Raw genomic sequence first — 20,104 nt, 5'->3', positions numbered from 1 at the left:
AGCCTGATGCGGGGCTTGAACCCACGAACTGTGAGATCATGACATGAGCCCAGGTTGGAGACTCAACCAAACTAACCACCCAGGCACCCCCACCAAAAGGCATTTAAAACAGTGCTCAATGCAGCATTATTTGTAATAATCCAGAGTTGGAAACAAACCAAATGCCCATTAACAGCAGAATAGATAATATTCCTGTGCTGAAATACTATTCAACAGTGAGAATGAACAACCTGTTGTCACACCAGGGACGAGTCCCACACACAGGAGACTGAGGGAAAGAAGCAGAAGCCAAAGAATACAAAGTTCAAAAGACATACTGAGCTAATCTAAAGTGTCAGAAGTCAGGGTAGTGGCTGCCTCTGGGGAGGAGTTAGTGACCTGATTAATTTACTGTGTGTACAACCCCACCCTGCCCCAGTCCAAATGCAATGTACACCTACTCACACAGGTACCTTCTTTGGCTTGAATACTCATTACTTTATGTTGTCCAACAACTTCTGTAAGTTCAACATCTAGCAGAGGATTTAAACAGACTATTCGGAACCATTACAAACAAACTATGACAATTTGCCATTAAAGTGTATAAGGAAGCGATGCCTGGGTGGCTCAGTCGGTTAAGCGTCTGACTTCGGCTTGGGTCATGATCTCACCATTTGTGAATTCAAGCCCCACGCTGGGCTCTGTGCTGACAGCTCGGAGCCTGGAGCCTGCTTTGAATTCTGTGTGTGTCTCTCTCTGCCCACCCCCACCCCCCCATCACACTCTATGTCTCTCTTTCTCAAAAATAAACATTAAAAAATATTTTTTTTAATATATAAACAAAACGTACAGGGAGATGAGGGGTGCCAGGGTGGCTCAGTTGGTTAAGTGTCAGGCTCTTGGTTTCAGCTCAGGTCATGACTTCACAGTTCCTGAGTTTAAGCCCCATATCAGCCTCTGCACTGACAGTGCAGGGCCTGCTTGGGAATTCTCTTTCTCTCTCTCTCTCCCTCTCTCCGTTCCTTGCCCACTCTTACTCTCTCCCTTTCTCAAAATAAATAAGCTAAAAAACAAAATATATGTGTATGGGGAAATAAGCAAAAATGTTACCAGAATGCAGAATTATAAAAGGAAAGAAAGAAAAAAGATGGGCATCATGGGAGAATGAACTGAACCATCCTTATGAAGGCCATATTGGTGATATCTAATAAAATAAGCAATGTGTATATCCTTTGACCCAGTATTACTATTCTTACTTACCTCTACAGAAACACACCAAAGCCCAAAGATGTGAAAATGGATGTTCTATGCAATACATTTTATAACAACTCCCAAATTGGAACCATCCCCAAATTTGTCATTAGGTGGTTGGTGAATTATAATCATCATACGATGGACACATTGTGGCGGCTTTGCTACTGCCTAGCTATGTTACCTTGAATATATTAATCTCTCTGGGCCTTAGTTTCCTTATTTGTAATTGACAAATAACGATAGCAAATTAGAGCTGGTATTAGGAATAGCACCTGGCACACATGTGTTTTCAAATTCAGCAAAGGTACTGTTAAAAGGAATGCACTGTATCTGTATGTGCTGACATGGGGTAATGCCTAGAAGCGAATGTAAGGATGCTGAATATACACTCTTATATCTTAAAATAAAAAATAAAGGTGGAGTCCTAATCCAACAGGATTCGTACCTTTATAAAAGCTCTTCATTCCCCATACATGCAAAGAAAAAAAGACCTTATGAAGACACAGAGAGAAGGCAGCTATCTGCAAGCCAAGGGAGAGACCTTAGAAGAAAGCAAACCTGCCAGCACCTTGATCTGGGACTTCCGGCCTCCAGAACAGAGAGAAAATACATTTCTAGGTATTTTGTTATGTCAGCCCTAGCAGAGTAATATAGGAAATGAAGTATCAACATCATCTTGGAAAGAAGCTTGAAGCCTGTACATCAAATTACATGAAGGGAGTTGGGCTTCAAGCTTACAGACACAGGTCCTTACTGATTTCATGGCAATCTGCTTATCAATGTTGGTTTGGCTTTGTTGCAATGCACTACTTAACAGCAAGACTGTGTGAAAGGAGATATAAACCCCAATATACCACGATTGCCAGAGATTACCTACATTTACCTCAGGAATATGACCACTGTTGAAACTCGCTTAGCTTCATCTATAAAAATTCCTTAGAAGTCCTATTAATCATTTTGTTCCCCCTTAAACATTTTGGATTATCCCTATCTATAGTTCCTTAAGCCTCCACTCAGAGCTTTCTAGCCCACCTGGGGTTCTGCTTAATTGATTTCCATTTGACATCATATTCTTACTTTTGCCTCAAAAATAACATGGGATAATCAACCCATTTCCTAGCCACCTCTTTCAAAATATAATTACTAATCTCATAGAAATTACCTATTTCTATTTTTCTTAGCATACATCATACAAAAAAGGGCATTTACCACATGCAAACGACATTTGGTTACACATGACTTGTCCCTTAGCCTGTTTGTTATTTTTATTAATCAACTTTGGGTTTTTTTAAACCTTTTTTGGAAACTTTATTATTTTTAATGTTTACTTATCTATTTTAGAGAGGAGAGGGAGGGATAGAGAAAATCCCGAGCAGGCTCTGCACTGTCAGCACAGAGACCAACATAGGGCTCCACAAACCACAAGACCAGGACCCAAGCTAAAATTAAGACTCAAAGATGCTTAACTGAGTGAGCCACCCAGGAGCCCCTCAACTTTTTAGGTTCATGGCAAAACTGGGCAGAAAGTATACAATGTCCATATACCCCTCCCCCCAACATCCCTCCTCACTACCCACATCCTGCACAAGGGTGGTATGTTTGTTACAGCCCGTGAACCTACACTGACATCATTATCACCCAAAGCCTGTATGTAATGTACATTAGGATTCACTCTTGGTGTTGAATATTCTATTCTATAGATTTGGACAACTAGATGACATGTAACCACCACTAGTTTCATACATAAGTTTAACTGTCTTAAAATTCCTATGCTCCACCTATTCATTCCTCTCCCTTAACCTTGGCAACCACTGATCTTTTTTACTGTCTGCATAGTTTTTCCTTTTCCAGAATCCTCACAGAGCTTAGAATCACATAGTATGTAGCCTTTTCACATTGGCTTCTCTCATTCTGTAATACATTATTTGGGGTTCCTCTGTATCTTTTCATGGCTTGATTGCTCATTTCTTCACTTTTTAATTTATTTTATTTTATTTTTTAATTTTATATTTATTTTGAGAGAGAGACAGAGAGGGGCGCCTGGATGGCTCAGTCATTTAAACGTCTGCCTTCAGCTCAGGTCATGATCTCACATTCATGGGTTCGAGCCCCACATCAGGCTCTCCGCTGTCAGCACAGAGCCTGCTTCAGATCCTCTGTCCCCATCTCTCTCAGCCCCTGCCCCACTCACACTCTCTTTCTCTCTCTTAAAAATAAATTAATAAATTTAAAAAAAAAAGAAAAAAAAGGAGAGCAACAGAGAAATCCCAAGTAGACTCTGTGTTGTCAGCAAGGAGCCCGATGCAGGGCTTGAACCCACGAATCACGAGATCATGATCTGAGCCGAAATCAAGAGTCAGATGCTTAACTGACTGAGCCACCCAGGCACCCCCCACACCTCGAGATTTAAAATAAAAACAGACAAATTATCTCATGGTTAAAATGTCTGCATAAATTAGATTTAAACCTGCAGAAACGATAATCAGCTTCTCTAGCCTAAGTATTATCCATTTTCATCTTCCTCTCTACTCCAGTATGAGAATAAACTATAGCCTATTTACCTCAGTCTATTTACTTGAGGTTCTTAAATTATTTATTTCTGTATCCTATTACGATTAAACAGAAAACTTAAATTTGTTACTTGACATCATTATATCCAGAATGTATCATAGATAGCTAATTATATAAATCAAAACAAAACACCAATACATTAAATTATCCACTTTCTCACTTAAGAACTCAGAACTAAACAAGCCAGGATACCAACAAGAATCCCAAGGGATATCTTCCCAAAGGGGCTGTTCATTATACTCAACTCTGCAAAACTACATAGGCTTTCAGATGGCCAAGTTAGAGTTTGGGTTTGTTTTTGTTTTGTTTTTTTCTGGTTCTGAGACTAGCAGATATACAGGCAATTAAGAGGCAGGGGGAAAGGGGAGTGGTCCACAAAGGCAGGTCCCTATAATGGAATATCATTCAGCCCTAAAGCGGAATGAAGTACTACTGATACACGCTACAACATGAGAACCTCATGCTAGGGGAAAGAAGCCAGTTACAAAAGACCACATCCATGTGATTCCACTTAAATGAAATGTCCAGAATAGCCAAATCCATAGAAACAGAAAACAGATTAGTAGCTGCCAGGGGCTGGGGGTGGCAGGGCATGAGGGAGTAAGTGCCATAGGTACGGGTTTCTATGCAGAGTGGTGAAAGTGATGTGGAATTAAGATGCTTGCAGTGGCCGTACAAAACCACTGATTTGTCCCTCTTAAAAAGGTGGATTGAGGAGTATGTGAATTTTTTTAATTTTAATTAGGCTCCACACCCAACATGGGGCTTGAACTCAAGACCTTGAGATTAAGAGTTACATGCTCCACCGATTGAGTCAGCCAGACACCTTGTGAACTATATTGTTTTTAAAGTGATGAGATGTGGGGCGCTGGGTGGTTCAGTTGGTTAAGTGTTAGACTTCGGCTCAGGTCATGATCTCATGGTTCATGGGTTCGAGCCCCGCATCGGGCTCTGTGCTGACAGCTAGCTCAGAGCCTGGAGCCTGCTTCAGATTCTGTGTCTCCCTCTCTCTCTGACCTTCCCCTGCCTGCTCAGGCTGTCTCTCTCTCTCTCTCTCAAAAATAAATAAAACGTTAAAAAAATTAAAAATGAAATAAGTGACGAGATGTCATTCAAAACCTATTCCTAACACAAGCAGCAGAAAATTACATCATAATTGAGTAGTAACCTATTTTTTAAAGGAAAAGACAGGAAGTCAAATGATAAAAGAACAAAAGAAAATCTCAACACTTAGTAAATGTTTGGTGAATAAATATATTTATTTATAATAAATATATATAAAAATAAATATGCAGTGAAAAGTCTTAAAGTGATAATAAAAATTAAGCCAGAATAACACTGAAGTTATTTAAAAGTCAGATTTTTAGGGCACCTGGGAGGCTCAGTCAGTTAAGGGCCTGACTTCAGGGCAGGTCATGACCTTATGGTTCATGAGATTAAGCCCCGCATCAGGCTCTGTGCTGACAGCTCAGAGCTTGGAGCCTGCTTTGGGTTCTGTGTCTTCCTCTCTCTGTCCCACCTCCACTTGTGTTTTCGTTCTCTCTCTCTCAGAAATAATAAATGAGGGGCGCCTGGGTGGCTTAGTCGGTTAAGCNAAAAAAAAAAAAAAAAACCTTAAAAAAAAAAATTAAAAAAAAAAAGAAATAATAAATGAATAAACTTTTAAAAAATCAGATTATATAAAAGCACAAATTATAAATGTTTTATTTTCATTAAAATTTGCCGTCTTTTCTTCCTCAGATAAATCACAAGTGGAAAGAATAGGCAGATGATCACTAAGATTAGGTACATTCACCTCAACTCTTGAGCAAAATCAGGCACTACCTCTTAAAGCTCTTAAGCTAAGACAAAGACTGGCCAGATATTAACCAAAGCAATTTCCACTATCTCTCAGACACAATGCCTGAGGGCATGCCCCCCGCCTCCACAGTTGGCTCCTGACTGAGTTATAGCCACTGAAGTAGAAGCAAATGCTGGTGTGCATCACTCCTAAGGCCCGGTCCAGAAGAAACCTTCCACACATAACTGTCTGTTCCCTTTCCCCTCTCCTCTACCTTCCTACAGGGGAGTATGAAGAACTTGGAAGCCAGAAGCTGGAAAGAGCCTGCCTCTCCACTGGAAACATCTGTTTTAAACTTCACATGAACAAGAAATAACATGTAATATTTGAGTCATTACATATGTATTGCAGTTTGGTTGCTACAGCAACTACAGTTACTTTAACTCCTATATTAGCTTATAAATAAGCATTAAATCTAAATCCTCTTAAAAGACATTGTAAATCATCAAGGGTATGTTACTCCACGGTGATTTTAAACAGTTTATGAATGAGTTCTTTTGGATGATTTTCTGAATGTTTTTCTAAAGGTGATGATTTTCTCTAACCTAAAACCTCCAGCAAGTACCTTGGTAGAAACTATCTATGACTGTTTTTCATATTTTCTTTATCTCTACTGTGATTCAAAATATTAGTATTATCTTTTTAGGTATATGAGTTAACCACCAAGATCGAGTAATACAAATTCAGAACCTCTCACTCTTCTGAAAATACTTAAAATACTCAGCACAACATAGTCAATGGGCTCCGTTTTCTCAAGGCCTAAGCCATATGAGATAGAATGGTGTTTAACAGAGAAGTACTTTTAAAAATGCTAGGAAGAACCATCTCTTCAAAGTCCTAAATGCCAGTAAATAACCAGAAAAGGGAAGTAGAATGGACCAGGAAAAGCAGGAAAGAAAGGCCCGACTGGGCAAGGATGGATGGCAGACACCCCTGAAAGTACCATAAAGTTAACCTCTATCTGGTATTGTTGCATTATATCTGATGTATAGCAAAAGATCATTTCTTGCATAATAGTTCCCATGTGTACCCAAATGTAAAAACTACCCCAGGAAACATCCTAAAGCTTTGTCATTTTATTCATCCACCTAGCCACAACCTGAGATTAACTGGAAATAAACAAGATTCTGCTCATCCTTTGTACCCTAAAACAACAAACTAATATGCCATGTTTTTAAAAACTGGTAATATTCTGAAGAACAAATAAATCAAATGAATGAGGGCATCTAAAAAGAAACGGGGGGAGAGGACAAGAAAATAGAAGAATAAAAAAGACTAATCCAAAAATGTCCCCTTTTAATAGCTAAGAGAGACAATTCAGCCTCGTTTTGAATGCTCTTTCTATCCATCTTTCCAAAGAGCAAGACGACATGATTAAGGCAGGAAGAGCCGCCTGCTCTGCCTGCTCAAAATCAGAGCTTACCTCCTTAGATTGATGGCCTTTGCCAAGTTTGGAACACCTTCCATCTCTGTTGTCTTCTGCCCCATCAGACTGCTGATAGGCCTATGGGGGGAAGAAAGAGAAACAGACCTGCTAGAATGCCATATCCAACTCATTATTTGCCTTCTCAAAAGGAATCATCAGTTCTTACTATTCACGGAAGGCAGATAATCCAATGGTTATTTGGCCTCAAAAGATTGGCAATCGTCTTACAGAAGCCTTTCCTTGAATACTTGAGCATCGAAAGTCTCAACAGGTAAACAAGAATCAAATGCTGACTTAAGAGAAAACAAATCTCAAACAACCACATCAAAACGGTAATAGCAGCCTCTCCTCTGCCAACAACATCCTACACCAACTTCTCTAAAGTTCAAAAGATTTTCAGACAGATAGATGTTATTAATCAATGACAACGTGAAATGCTAAAGCATTCTCACGAATTGATGATTCTATCCTAAAACCAGAGTAAAATAACTGCAAAGAATCTCCATGGAAGAGATCTGACCTAGCCTCTGTCTTGAAGATGTTACCTAACCCATCCACGTCAGAAAGGTGGCTACTCTACTACCTATGGTCTCTGGGTAGGAGGAGTCCATGCTTTCCCCTAGTGCATGGTCCAACATATCACCTCCATGGTTAAGAAATACTTCATGATCAACCAAAACCAACAAATATATTTTCTCTAATTTAATCTTCCAAAATTACAGAACTTGGTATCTTCTTTACCTATCCCTTGATATGTTTGAAGCAATCAAATCATTTTTTATTCTGTTCTCTAAGCTAAATCACCGTAAATCCCCTTACCCTTAGTCATAAAATTAATTTTTCTCTGAAACTCTAGTTCTAGATATTAGTTATAAACTATAACCTTAAGGTTCTCAATCGACACTAGACTACAGAAATGAGAGTCCAAATACAGACAGTGAAACATAAAATTGATCTGAAGACCATGCAGGATATCACTTAATGAAGGAGAAGTAATAAAATGCTAGTGTTTGCATTGATTATCCTGTGCTTCATTTTCTACTTTCCCTCTCAGATATAGGCTCTTAAAAAAGAAATTCTTGTATAAAGTTCGTTAAATATATAGATAATATGGCGAAGAATTAGATTCAAGTTAAATGGACTTAAAAAGTAGCTATTTAAAATATTTTTTAATTTTTTATTTTTTATTGGGGGAGGGGGACAGAGGGAGAAAGAGAGAATCTTAAGCAGGCTCCAAGCTCTGCGTGGAGCCTGACGTGGGGCTCAATCTCATAACTCTGGGATCATGTGACCTGAGTCGAAATCAAATTGGGACTTTCAACTAACTGAGTCATTCAAGTGCCCCAAAAGGAACTTTAAAAAAAACAAACAAAAAAAACCCAACCCACTTTATATTTCATTTTGTCTTTTTTTTTTTTTTGTAAAGTTTTTTTATTTTTAAGAAAGAGAGAAAATCCCAAACAGGCTCCACACTAGGGACCCGGGGCTCTATCTCATGAACCATGAGATCATGACCTGAGCTGAAACCAAGAGTCAGACACTTAAGCAACTGAGCCACCCAGGCACTTCTTATTTTGTCATTTTTTAAAAATCAGTAGATATGAAACTCCTAAAGCTGCCTTATTAAAAATACACTTTCAACAAAAATACAAATCATTAGTTTTCTACTTTAATCATTCTAAAAACAATGCAGAAGAGACTGCCTAATGACAAGAAAAAAATTAAAATGTAAAAAGTGACTTATTACAATATTATTCAAATTCACAGAGCATTAACATTTATTGCCAATCACAAAGCACAGGAAAGGGGCTGATAAAGTCTTTTCTTAACCTGTATTTTTTCTAAGTGATCTGAAAAACAGTGACAGAAAATATTTAGACTCTCTCAACTATTAACTGGTATGAATCTATACCTGGTAACTTAAAAATGGTTTCTTTTTCTTCTGTGTTGTGAAAATTCTCAACTGATCAACCACATTAACAGACAGAATGTGCTTATAAATAATCCTCAAACTGGAAGGCTGCCCTAATCCCTTTATTCCTTTAAAACAAGAAAATATGTATGTTAATGATTACAATACTGCCCCATGCTTTCCACCTCATAATATGCCAATGCTTATGAAGTGTTTTCCTTCCAACAATAATATATGTTTCAAGTTATTTGAAGGTATTTTATTAGACTATGATCTTGATACCAAATTAAAAAAACAAATGAATGTTATATGGCAGGGGGTGGTGGAAAGAGAAAAAGGTCAGAATAAAGCTCTACCACAAATGTTATCAATTGTCAAAAATCATTTTTCCATTTAAATAAAAAAAATGGATTTTCACTCAAAGGAAGGAAGACCAGATTCAGAGAATAGTTCCCAAGTAGCTTAAAATCACTACCATCATCAACAACTCAAGGGAAAGTCACCTGGTCTAAATTCAAGGAGCTTAATGGAAACAGAATTTCCCCAAGAGAGAATCAAACAATAAATGATTCTGTATCAAGTCTGTGTGTTAATATGTTCCAGATAATGAGTCACATTCATAAGTTATGAGGAAAGAAATGAAATATGCTACTAAACCTTACTTCTCCAATTCTGTTTCTATTAAAAATGACCAAACACTATTATACACCAAGAACCACTAAAATATGCATCTTCCTTGCCCGGCTTCCTTAAATATATTCTAAGAAAATTACCAAAAGATGAAAAAAATCTATAGGTTTGAAAAAATATTCACTCCAATATGATTCACTACACTGGAAAAAATGTCCCACAAACCTACAGAGGTTTGTTTGTTTTGATTTACCTATATTCATTTTTACCCTGATTCATTCCTTCATTCCACAAAGGATTTGAGATGGCGTACAAGAATATATAACAATTCATTATAAGTGTGTAAAATATAGATCAAAAAGAAAGCAATTTAAATATGCCAACCAGGTAAGGCCCAACAAGCCAGACCCTACAGCTGCACATCAGAGTTTGTTCTGAGTTTCAAGAAGCCAAGGTAAAAAAAAAAAAACGAAGTGGCCATTAAATAATTCTTACTAGAGTAAAGGAGAAAACATAGTTCTCCATGGAAAACAAAGAATCGATAAGAGATGGCAGAACTTCTGGATGATGAGTGTAGGCAGACATTTAAAAAAGAATAAAGATTTTATAAGAAAAACATGATAGAGTTAAGGAAAAGATAAAAAGTTGTATGTATACTCTAACTGAAGTGATATAAAAACATAGTATAGTATATAGTATATATTGAGTTCTTTGACTGCAATGACCATATTATACTCAATATAGAAAAGAACTAATGAATATAAAGTATTTTGTGATGAAGATCCCATTATGCCACATCTTAAATAGCAAAGCTGATTATAGTTGTCAAAACCAACAGGACTTTTTCAACCCACAAGTTCATTTTCCCACTCCATATATGTTTCTGATTCTTCCTTAAGGCTCAGAAGACATTAGCTACAAAGAAGCATTACTGTTACTCCCAGATACAAAATCATATAGTACAGCATTTTAAAAAATGCTTTACTCATGTTGGAAAAACCAAAAACAGATCCTACATAGTTCAAATTTTGAAAAGAGAGCAACTAGAAATCCCCAAACTTAAGACCACAAAACTGTTACAAAATTTTTATAGACTCAACTTCTTAACATTATCAAATCATACCACAACCTGAGAGATTCCATGCTATCAAAAGCTGTAACATTTGTCCCTTAATTCAGTTCCTATTTCTTGACGTTTTCTTGCTATTCAAATAGCAAGTAACTGCAACCAAAATTTCCCCTTTTAATATAGGAAGTAGTCTTCAAAGCAGAACTTGGGACTTTCATTGTGGCTACTTTTTAAAGAGGATATGTGTCCTAAAACATACTAATCAGAAGTTGACAGAGAGCCTTTTAAATTAAGGACTCTTAACATACAAATGTAAACATGGAAATCAGGCATGATACGGTTACTATATTGCATTCAAAAAAAGGTACTAAACAGAAAAATTGCACCCATCCCTCCTCTATTATAAATATCATTATCATGTGGCCTTAAATAAGTGTTTATTACAGATGTTAGGAACACAAAAAAGACATTCTAAACATTTTAAAAGTTTAAGACAATACAAATAGATGTTGCATTACAGTAACTAACAAAAATCACGATTTATTCTTTCAAAACACTGACAGATTTAAGATTAAGTGTCCTGGATATTCTGTTGCCTATCACACAAAAAAGAATTCATAACTCTTTTACATACACCGGTTTATATTTGTTTTCATCTTTTTTTAAAAGTTTATTTATTTTGAGAGAGAGAGCATGAGTGAGGTGGGAGCAGAGAGAGACAGAAAGAGAGAATCCCAAGCAGGCTCCACACCATCAGTGCAGAGCCCAATGGAGGGCTCAATCTTGCAAACCATGAGATCATGACCTGAGCCAATGTCAAGAGCCGGATGTTTAACTGATTGAGCCACCCAGGTACCTGTTTTCATTTTGTAAAAAACATATTCCGAGTCCTGGTTTTCCAAAAACGTAGGGCACTGGTGATACTTAAAGATTATGTCCTGCCAGAGACATAGGCCAAAGCCTACAAACTTTAAGTTATAAAATGAATAAATTTTTAGGATCTCATGTATCACATGGTGATTTATAGTTAATAATATTGCAATGTGCACTTGGATTTTTAAGAGATTAAATCTTAAGCATTCTCACCATAAAAATAAAAATGTTTTAAAAACCCATGATTCTCAGGTGATGGATGTGTTAATTTGATGGTGGGAATCCTTTTGCAATGTATACGTACATCAAGTCATCACATTGTACATTTGAAATATATACCATTTTGTCAATTATACCTCAGTAAATCAGGGAGGGCAAAAATAAATAAATAAAAAGATTACCTCTTACCACCACCTTTTTTAAAAATAAGGGGTTTTGACTCATTTAGCGAACGGAGGGAGAGAAAACCTAAGAGAATAAAATGAAAAGACAATCAAACCATTTTCACCCCCTAACTTTTTTTCAAATACCTAAGTGTGGTAAAATAAAGTCTTGGAAGAACATTTTAATATACACTTAGATTTCATCTTATGCCCAGTTAAAGCTTAAAGAAAAAAAAAAAAAACAGAAGTAAGAGAGAAAAGAAAGCTATCAGATGGAAAAGAGAAAAAGACTCCAAGGTATCAAAGGAAAAGGGCAGAAGCAAGCATTAACAAAAGACAACTCATCAGAGCCTCAGCTCATAAGACAAGAGATTTAGTGTTACCAGCTTTATGAATCTGAATGGTCAATTTTGACTAACCACAGTTGTTAAGTTCTTTGTAACTATTAGTTAGACACCAAGATTTATTCCAAAATAGGATAGCAAACTCCCAAGGGGAGAAATTCTTGATGGGATATTATATTAGTAACAAAATAAAGTTTCCAGATCAACTTTAGCTCAAAGACCACATCTACTTGAAGAATTTCCTCATCCCTTGCCTGGAGAATTAGCAATTATTTTTTAAATGATACGTTATTTTTTAAATTACTTTAAATAAGGATGGAAAACTCTAGTAATCAGTACTTCTCAGAGAGAACTGAGAAGAAAGATACCACCCAGCATGATAATTTCAAGAGTTGGGTATGACTGACTCACTGGACTGGATAACAAATCTTAATTAAGAGACTATTTTGTTTATATTTACTAGAAAGGAACAGGAAGCAGGTTTTTGACATTTTAGTAATAAAAGGAATAAAGTGTATGTGAAAAAAATTAGTAATTTATTCCATGTAAGTACTTTTGTGAAAAAAGTAGCAGTGTCTCCTCTGAATGCAAGAAAGATGCTTTAAGGTAATTCTTCCTATAATATCTCCCTTATCATCGGAACAGATTACTTAATGTATAAAAGGATTCTTTCTAGATAAGAAGTTCCTTTCTAGGTCTTCACCCAAAATTTGGTACTCTTCAGGAATCAAGAGGAAAATACAGTAAGTAGAACAATGAAGTTCATTCTGTCAACTGTGCCTTCTTTAGTCTGGTTCTAAAATATGATATAATATCTGATATGAAAACAGTTATAAGTTATAATTAAAATATCTCCAATAGCTAATTTTTCATCTTCTTTTAAATAGAAAGTGCTCAACTCTTGCAATGTACCAAAAGCTTGCAACTGCCACAAGACTGTTTGTCTAGAGAAGTGGTACTCAGCAATGTGATTCCAGTAATATATTTGTTAGCTCTCTAAGACCTTATATTTCTGAATAATCTATTCTATTCCAATCCATTCCATTTTTTTCTATTCTAAGTAGGCTCTACATGCAATGTGGGGCTTGAACTCACAACCCTAAGATCAAGAGTTAAACACTCTGAGCCAGTCAGGCACCCACCCCCCTTAAATTTCTATAGTAGAATCACAGAAGTCATTCAATATATTCAATGTGAACAAAGGAAAAATAGAAGCTTCTATGTATCTACAAGCCTAAAAGTACAAAGACAAAACACATGGATCATTCTGTCTCACTGTAATTGGCTTCTGTTACCAAACATCCACTGGCTCCCTTCTATGACATCTGCTTAAATAGCCATGTCAGTTCTCCTTGAATTCTACAATGATTGAACTCCAGATTCCAAGTGATTCAAGAGTTAGCTCTATTAGGCCATTCCAGAATGCTAGAGGGAGCAGTCAGTTATCACACTCCAGGCCTGGTAGTCAGTGAAGGTTATCCACCACGAATTCCTGTCCTTGACACCAGGTGTCACTATGTAGCCTTAAAGGTTGATGTATGAAGAACTGTGGGCCACCTCTCACTCCCAAAGATTCTGGAAGTTTACAGAGCTGGGAGGGAAAACTGGAGAGCTCCTCTGTGGGCCCAAATCAAACACAAAAATAGGCCATGAAGTTTCTCCCCATTTCTTTTTCTAATTTTGACTTAATTAGGTCCACTTTCATTAGCCAAAAAGAGAAATCATCCTTGGAGTTTGAAACAAGTTATTTTTAAATCAAAACTAAGATGAAATTGTACCTAAAAATGAAATAATTCTGAAAAATGATGTTCCATTCCTCTGAACTCCCTCAGTTTTCCACTAGAAAAAGAGAACTCAATAATTTTTTTTTTTTTTTTTTAAGTAAACTCTGTGCCCAAAGTGGGCTTTGAACTCACGACCCCGAGATCAAGAGTCACATGCTCTACCAACTAGGTCAGCCAGGTGCCTCTAGAAGTCAGTAATTCTATTACACACACTTCAGAGCTAGAGTTTTTGTCACATTTTTAAATTTCAAAGCAATACAGAAAGCAATGGGACTTTTGTGCAACTGATCAAAATCAGAAGAAATGATCCACAGGCACACATACATCAGAATCCTGCATAATGGATATAGTATAATGATAACTACAAACAAAGGCTCAAAGCTAAATTGAAGCAGAGAGTCTTAAACATATCTTTGATTTAGTCATTTCTGCAGACATCAGTATCATGTGAAAACGTGAACAAAGAAGGACTCGGCCTAGCTTCCAGGTCTCACTCTTCAGCCTCGGATGACATTTCCAAGCACATACCTGGAACACCAGTCAAATGTCAAGACGAGCCACAGCACTATTAGAGCCCACTCTTTAATGTGAAACTGTAGAGAAGAAGTACTTTTACTTACTCTGGTCAGCATAGTTTTTTGCTTTGAGTTCAAGTTGTCTTGTTTGAGATTCTAAAGATTCCACTCGGGTCTGTAAATCCTTTTTTTCCTGTTCTTGAGAGTCTTCAAACTCAATGAATTTCTAATAGAAAAAGAAAAGTATTATTTTCATTAGAGAAATGAAAATTTTCTAACATTATCCACTCCTGTGTCTCTTGGTATCAAGAATCACAATTAGGCATTAACTACTCAGAAAGATCTCAGAATCAGGAACTTAGGTTGAGTTTTAGTTTCTCTATAAAAACATCCAAATATAGAAGGAAAAAGATGACAAAATAGTTCATGAAATGCTTCCACTTCATAGAATAGGCATTCCAAAGAAAATACATATGTCTTCCTCTAAATTTATGAATTCTTTAGTATATTTGCATATTCATCTGAGTTAAAGACAATTTTTTACATATTGTTGTACAGAACATGTACAACAAATGGAGAACTAAAGAATGATGACGTGTCAATAAATATTTGTTCAATAGTTTGATTAATGATTCTAGATTACCTGAACTATGGAGTTTAAATTACTGAGAAAAAGAGCACTTATTAGAAATAACTTCACCAATAAAATTCAATTTACTTAAACTGTTCTCATCAAGAAGATTATCACTATATCTCAGACATCATCTTAATTGTTCTATCAGTATCATTTGACATCTGATCACTCACTCCTTAAAACTTTTTTTTTTTTTTTTAATTTGGTTTCCAGGACTTTGTTTTCCTTCTACTTTACTGGCTGTTCCTTCTTGGTCTTCTCTGTTGGTTCTTCCTGTTCTCCCCAATTTCTTAACATTCCCAAGCCCAGTCCCTGGACAACTTTTTCTCTTCATTGTTTACTCTTATTCCCTGATGACCTCATCCAGTTCCATGGCTAACTATACTAACTATATGCTGACAACCTCCAAATTTCAAGTCCAGTCCCTAGGCTAGACCTCAATTCCAGGTTTGCATGTCCAACTGCCTACTGAATAACTTCATCTGAATGTCTAATAAGCATCTTAACCTTAACAAGTCAAAGCTTGCTTGTCTTGGTCTTACCTAGTTCATTTAATCACTGTGGTCAATTGCTCAGACTCAAAACTTGAGTGAGCTTTGATTCTTCTCTTTCTCTTTCACCTCATATCCAATCCATTAGCAAATCTACTTTCAGATCCAACTACTTTTCATCATCTCCACCATCATCAATTGCCTGGATTAATGCCACAGCAACTGCCTCATAACTAATGTCCTTACTTCCACCGTTGCCCCTACAATGCATTCTCAACACAGAAGTTAGACTGAACCTCTAAAAAGCAAGTCAGATGGGGCGCCTGGCTGGCTCAGGTGGTAGAGCATGCAACTCTTGATCTCAGGGTCTCCAGTTCAAGCCCCATGTTGGGTGTAGAGATTACTCAAACAAATAACTAAATACTTAAATATATATACAAAAGTCAGATCAGTTTACTCCTCTGCTTGGGGTGCCTGGGTGGCTCCATCAGTTAATCTGTTTCAGATTCTGTCTCTTTTCTGCCCCTTTCCTGTCACACGGTCTCTGTCTCTCTCAAAAATAAATAAATATTTTTTTAAAAAGTTTACTCCTCTGCTCAAAATCCTCAGATTACTTACATTCTCCCAATGTCCTTAACATAGCCTCCCAGGACCAACACAATCTACCATACCCTTACTTTTTGACATCACCCTCTTCTACTCTCCTCTCTCCACCCCACCTCCCTCACATTCTCTAATAGAAACTTCCCTGAAGAACCTTTGCACTTGCTACCTACAGCCTAGAATTCTCTTCCTCCACATATCCAATTGGCTTGTTCCCTCCTCACCTCCTTAACATCTTTGTTTAAATGTTACCTCCTTGGGGCACCTGGGTGGCTCAGTCGGTTAAGCTTCCAACTTCGGCTCAGATCATGATCTCACAGTTGGTGAGTTCGAGCCCCACTTTGAGCAACGTGCTGAATGCTCAAAGCCATTTCTGTGAGCTCAGAGCTTCGGTTTCTGTGTCTCCCTCTCTCCCTTCCCCTCCCCTGCTCATGTTCTCTATCTTTCCCAAAAATAAATAAAATTTAAAAAATAAATAAATGTCATCTTCTAAGATTTTCCATGTGGTATTTAAAACTGCAGTACACACTCCCTACCTTCCTCTCAGCTTTGCTTCTCTCCAGCACTTACTCTCAACTAACATACCATAAATTTCAGTAATTATCTCATTTATTATCTGCTTTGCCTCACTGGAATGTAGACTCCATGAGGGGAGGGATTTTTGTTTTCTTTGCAGCTGTACTCCCTGTATAAACAATGATCATGGCTCAAATATTTGTTAAAGAAATAAATGAATAAACAAAATTGTAAAAACTTTCAGAGTAAAAAACTGAAGCCCATATAGAAAAATGTATAGTTCGCAAGAAAACTTAAGATATCACTAAATACATCCTAGTTCTAATATGAAATTTCTTGTGCATTACTTATCTGATCTGAAACTTTTCAGTCAATACAGTGGGCACTGGTTTTTGTCTGCACACACTGCCCTCCTTTGTCACTCCTTTTCAGTTTCATGCTAATTCTATTCAGTCCGTACACTTCGATTGGTGATGACTCCATCTCCCTAGAGTTTGGCAAATGACTTGAGCCAGACAGGTCATTCTTCTCCAGGATGCCTGCCAGTTATTAGAAAGAATACTACCTCTCGTCCTCTGGATCGCCAACTCTGAGAATTTATCAGCAGGCTTAAGCTGCTGAGGGATATCTTTTTTCCCAAAATATGGAAAGAACAAGCCTGAGAAATATAGCCAATAATAAAGGAAAACAAAGAGAAAGGAGGAATAAAATCCTCATCAATGGTACTATTTGAGTCCTAGATTCAGTAGTTCTTGGAGCCAGCATTTTCCAGTCGTTTTCATTTTTCCTGCTACATAAACTGATGCATTCCTATTTTACATAAGCTTGGTTGAGATGGTTTCTATCACAAGAAACTGGAAGAATCCTAATACAGTCATCTACTTTCCTTCAAGAGCCATTTGATTTCCTTATATTGGATAACGTTTTCCTGATCTTTGGAAGCTTGAAACCTACAAGCTCGGGAACATTGGTTCTTAATCATTCAGAGGTCCACAGACCCATCTGTGAACCATGTTTCCCCAGAAAAACTGCCTGCACCCAACCCGAATTCTGCCCATTTTTCCTCTGGGAATCAGGGATCCTTTGAGTCCTTCCATAAAGCACACATTTAGCACCCATGCCCTATACATTTCTATGAACATATTCCATATTTGTGAGGCTTCTGGAAAGCCTCACACAGCCACTGTTTGCTTCTCCAGAACACTAATCTAAAGATGACCCTAAGTAGAAGGGATAAAGATTATATTAAATTAAATGTAAGAAAAGAAGCAACTGGACAAATCATTCATTTATTCATTTATTCATTCAAAAAATGTCTCCTAGGGGCACCTGGCTCTTTGTCTCGGCTCCGGTCATGATCTCATAGTTGGTGGGATCCATCCCCATGTCACGCTCTGTGCTGACAGCTCGGAGCCTGGACCTTGCTTCCGATTCTGTTTCCATCTCTCTGTGTCCCTCCCCTGCTCACATTCTGTCTTTCTCTCAATAATAAATTTTAAAACATTAAGGGGCGCCTGGGTAGCTCAGTCGGTTAAGCGTCCGATTTCCGCTCAGGGCATAATCTCATGGTTCGTGGGTTCGAGCCCCGCATCGGGCTCTGTGCTGACAGCCAGCTCAGAGCCTGGAGCCTGTTTCAGATTCTGTGTCTTCCTCTCTCTGACCATCCCCCGCTCACGCTGTCTATTCTCTAACACAAATAAATAAAAACATTAAAAAATTTTTTTAATTTAAAAACATTAAAATTTAAAAAAAAAAATCCTCCTATTTACTCTGTGCTGGGCACATGGAACATGGAGCCCCACCCCATCCCGGCCTCCTGACAGCATTCAGTGGCTACAAATTGAATGCAAACAGAAGATATAATGGTTATGTTGAACAGAAAGCAGCAGCTATATAACAGGATGTTGGTGATGAAGTCTGTATAAATTATTTCAACATTTTTCCAGGGGATATAAGCAAAGACTAAGAATTAATAAGAAAATGTAATTATTTTCTGGCCTGCTTTGAATATGATGCTCCCTGGACTAGCTGAACTGCTATATCTGGGTTAAGTAAGCAGAAAATTTAGGCTTCTTTTATGCTATGGATAAAATGTTGTTTTAATTTTTTAAAAATGTTTTTATTTATTTTTGAGAGAGAGAGAGAGAGAGAGAGACGGTGTGGGCAGGGGAGGGTCCAAGAGAGAGGGAGTCACAGAATCCGAAGACAGGCTCCAGGTTCTGAGCTAGATGTCAGCACAGAGCTCGACAGGGGGCTTGAACTCACAAACCGTGAGATCACAACCGGAGCCAAAGTTGGATGCCTAACCGACTGAGCCACCCAGGCGCCCCATAAAATGCTGTTTTAAAGAACATATAGTAGATGTTTACCAAGTAACATTTAAAATGATGTGCTACTGAACTTCTAACTAAAATCTTTACCACTAACAGACTGGTAGTTGCCAGGGGCAGGGGATGGAAGTAGGGGGAAACTGTGAAGGTGGTCAAAGGGCACAAACTTCAGTTATAAGATGAGTAAGTTCTGGGGACGTAATGTACAGAATGGTGATTATAGATAACAACACCACTAAACTATACATTTGGAAGCCGCTAAAAGGAGATTTTTTTAAGTTCTCACCACAAAAACAAAAACAAAATTATGTGACATGATGTTAACTAACCTTACTTGTGGTAATCATTTTGCAACATATTCATGTATCAAATCATTATAGGGGATTGGTGGCTCAGTGGGTTGGGCATCTAGCCTTTCGTTTAGGCTCAGGTCATGATCTCACGTTTGGTGGGATCGAGCACCGTTTCAGGCTCTGCTCTGACAGCCTGGAATCCGGCATAGGATTCTCTCTCTCTCTGCTGCTCCCCTGCTCACACTTGCTGTCTCTCTTAAAATAAATTAACATTTTAAAAAAATCATTATACTGTGCACCTTAAACTCTCATGTTATGCACCAATCATTTCTCAATAAAGCTGGGGAAAAAAAGCTTTACCACTATTCTGCCTATTCAGAACTCCTGATAGAAGAAACATGAACACACAGCTTCATGTCTGCTTTGTTTCCTAGCGACCCAGCTTGGCTACAGAAGGGCATGAATAATCCATAACTGTTTAGCAGTCACCGCACTACTATCTGCTTACTCTACAAGCATTACTGAGACCTACCTAGCTGATTCACGTTTCAGTACTGTTCACATTTTATTATGAATTCTGAGGCTTTATATCTGTATCACCTCAAGTAAACATGGCAAAAGAAAAAGATTCCACACCCACCCACCCACCCCCCGGCC

At 37.5% G+C, this 20,104-nt stretch overlaps 1 protein-coding gene across 1 annotated transcript in view; it reads right to left on the bottom strand.

Moving 5' to 3' along the window:
• The window catches only part of LOC144242069 (C-Jun-amino-terminal kinase-interacting protein 4-like), a 62,611-nt gene that overhangs the window by 11,465 nt on the left and 31,042 nt on the right, over positions 1-20,104 (bottom strand). Inside the window, exon 2 of the mRNA XM_077776830.1 lies at positions 14,686-14,806. Within this exon, the coding sequence (XP_077632956.1) occupies positions 14,686-14,806 (121 nt within the window). The remainder of the gene's footprint in view (positions 1-14,685; positions 14,807-20,104) is intronic.

The sequence above is a fragment of the Crocuta crocuta genome, unplaced genomic scaffold (assembly GCF_008692635.1).
Source record: "Crocuta crocuta isolate KB4526 unplaced genomic scaffold, BGI_CrCroc_1.0 scaffold352, whole genome shotgun sequence".
In the NCBI taxonomy this organism is placed as follows: Eukaryota; Metazoa; Chordata; class Mammalia; order Carnivora; family Hyaenidae; genus Crocuta; species Crocuta crocuta.
Note: the sequence above shows the minus strand (reverse complement) of the source record. Positions and strands in the feature narration are given on the sequence as shown.